At 49.9% G+C, this 2,989-nt stretch overlaps 1 protein-coding gene across 1 annotated transcript in view; it reads left to right on the top strand.

Annotated features, from left to right (window-relative positions):
* Positions 1-721: 721 nt before the first annotated feature.
* skor2 (SKI family transcriptional corepressor 2) overlaps positions 722-2,989 on the top strand; it is a 7,963-nt gene continuing 5,695 nt past the window's right edge. Inside the window, exon 1 of the mRNA XM_035668335.1 lies at positions 722-2,710. Coding sequence (XP_035524228.1) covers positions 722-2,710 — 1,989 coding nt within the window. The remainder of the gene's footprint in view (positions 2,711-2,989) is intronic.

The raw sequence follows: 2,989 nt of genomic DNA, 5'->3' as shown, positions 1-2,989 counted from the left end.
CTGTAAAATCAGAAAAAATAAATATTAATTTGTGCTTCTATGTTTGTGGGGAAATCTGGATAATATTGTACTTTCATTGTATCAATTATTTTAGAAGAGTGTGTTCATCATCCTGTTTCACAGTTTATTCACCGGTCAACTTAAAAACCCATGCAGGCAAACACTCATTACTTTAGAGCTGTAAAATGTACAGAGATTATCATCTTTGGGCAAATAAATTAACCGACATTCCTGATTTAATATTTTTTAAATGCAAAGGACCTGCATGAAAAAAAAAAGTTTGTATATTTGTATTTTTTGTCACAGAAACACTCTAATTTTGTAAGGGTAATTAAAATGACAGCAATCACATGTTGGAGTCAAATCAAATTTTATTCTTTGTAGTTCCTTAAAAAAGCAAAGAACATTTTATTTCGGTCTATAAATTGTGAATCAGACATTTAATTTAAATGTATTTAATTTAAAATAATATTTAAATATTTACTTTTTTAAACAAATTCCTTATATCATCAAAGTATTACTGGTTACAACAATATTATGTGGTAGATTTAATGTACATAATATGATATAATTACTTGGAATATCTAGCTATTTCATTTGGCTCTATGTGTAATACAGAGACAATGTACTTGCATGTTTTATGTAAAAAGAAAATCAACACATAAGAATCTCTCTTTCTTCATTTCCTGCAGGTCATCCTGCAAACAGTTTTCCTCCCAGTATGGACAAGACCCATCTTTCCAGCACTAATGACATCATAATGACGAGCTCAACAGGCCCCTACCAGCAGGAACCCCTGACTCCACCCAGACCCACCCATCTCCACTCCTCACCCTCTTCCATGTCCTCCCCCTCTCCATCCTCCTCCTCATCACCCCTCAAGCCCAACCAGGTCGGCCAGGTCATCCTGTACGGCGTTCCCATCGTATCTCTGGTCATCGATAACAATGAGAGACTTTGCCTGGCACAGATTTCCAACACACTCCTCAAGAACTACAGTTACAATGAGATCCATAATCGTCGCGTGGCGCTGGGCATCACCTGCGTCCAGTGCACTCCGGTTCAGCTGGAGATTCTTCGTCGGGCCGGAGCCATGCCCATCTCGTCACGCCGCTGTGGCATGATCACCAAGCGAGAAGCCGAGCGCCTCTGCAAGTCCTTCCTGGGAGAGAACGCACCGCCCAAACTGCCCGACAACTTCGCCTTCGACGTGACACACGAGTGCGCTTGGGGTTGCCGTGGTAACTTCATCCCGGCACGCTACAACAGCTCCAGGGCCAAATGCATCAAGTGCTCCTTCTGCAACATGTACTTCTCCCCAAACAAGTTCATTTTCCATTCCCACCGCACACCAGACGCCAAGTACACCCAGCCCGACGCCGCCAACTTTAACTCCTGGCGAAGACACCTCAAACTCAGTGACAAAATCCCAGCTGATGAGTTAGTTTACGCGTGGGAAGACGTCAAAGCTATGTTCAACGGAGGCAGCCGGAAGAGAGCGCTGCCCTCCTCAGCCCACTGTTCCTCCATGGGTGCTATGAAGTCCCTCCCAGGTTCGGTGGTGCCTCACATGATGGGACCCGAGCTGGGTGCTCAGAAAAGAAGCCGCTATGAAGACGAGGATGATCTGGATGGAGGAAGTCTGTCTCCCCGTAAGACCCCTCGTAACTACCCTGTCATCCCTGTCCCAAGCAAAGGCTTTGGCATGCTGCAGAAGTTCCCTCCCACGTCGCTCTTCCCCTCGCCTTACCCCTTCCCAGCATTCGGCCTCTGCCAGCAGAAAAAAGATGACAGTGATGTTTCAGGTGCGCAGAAAGCGGCAGGGTTGTCGGGTCTTTTATGGCCTGGCCGCAAAGACACTTTTTATCCTCCTTTCTGCATGTTTTGGCCACCAAGAGCGGCAGGAGGAATCCCTGTCCCCACCTACCTCCAGCCTCAGCCCGGAGCCCTCTCCTCCCTGGCAGACAACCCCTCTCTCAGGCAGGCCTTTTTGGATCTCTCGGACCCCAGCGAGCCTGGAGCTGTAGCTGGCAATGGAAATAGTGTCAGCGCCAACATGGCCCCAAGCAGTGGGACTACCACACCCAGATCTGGGCTGTTTGACCCAGAGTGCACGACAGTCACCCCTGAGCTTCGACCTGTGACGTCAGAGGGCTGGCTCAAACTCCTGGACACCCCAAACCTCCAAACCAGAAAGCCCAGCTATGGCTCGGCCTTCCGCCCCGTCGTTAAAGATGCGGAGAGCATTGCCAAGCTCCACAGCAACAGTGGAGGAGTCACCGGGGCAACAGACGAGGACTTTGGGGTCGTGGTCACCAGGTCAGACCGCCACCAGCGGCTATCGCCCAGCAGCAGCTGTAGTTACGGAAGTGAAAGCGGAGGTGATGGAGAGGCGGACGGAGTGGAGAGTGAGGAGGAGGGGGAGGTGGACGTGGAGTCGTCGAAGCTGGAGGACGAGGAGGAGGAGGGGGGCTTCACAAGCAGGCTGCCACAGACTCAAACCAACCTGTACATCCCTGCGCTGAGCGACAATTCGGGAGACGAGAGGGGGAAGGAGAGAGGGAGTGGCACAGTGTATCACAGCACCTCCCCTCCCTCCTCCTCAGACCCCATCCAGCAGGAGTCCCCCAGCTTGCCTGCCTCCCCTCCTGCCAGCCTGCCTCTCTCCAGCTCCACCCCGCCTCACCGAGAGGACCCAGCTTACAAAAACGTAAATATCCCCCCAGGCCACTTTAGCTAATTATTATTTAAATGGCTCTGCAGTCGGGCAGTGATGTGATCTGCATAAGCAGATTGATAGGCTGGTTTCTCCCTGTAGAAATTGAAACAGTCACCCCACTCTGATCCTGGCTAATAGGCCCAGGTGTGGATTGTTTAATGGCTACGGTGTGTTTGTTCTCCCTCTGTCACCCCAGCCTGTTAGGGCAACTCTAATCTTTAACCTGTCGGCTCCCACATTAACCAGGCCTCCGAGAGAGAGAGAGAGAGA

The sequence above is a fragment of the Morone saxatilis genome, unplaced genomic scaffold, assembly GCF_004916995.1.
Source record: "Morone saxatilis isolate NCDOM2014 unplaced genomic scaffold, NCSU_SB_2.0 Contig21, whole genome shotgun sequence".
In the NCBI taxonomy this organism is placed as follows: Eukaryota; Metazoa; Chordata; class Actinopteri; family Moronidae; genus Morone; species Morone saxatilis.
Note: the sequence above shows the minus strand (reverse complement) of the source record. Positions and strands in the feature narration are given on the sequence as shown.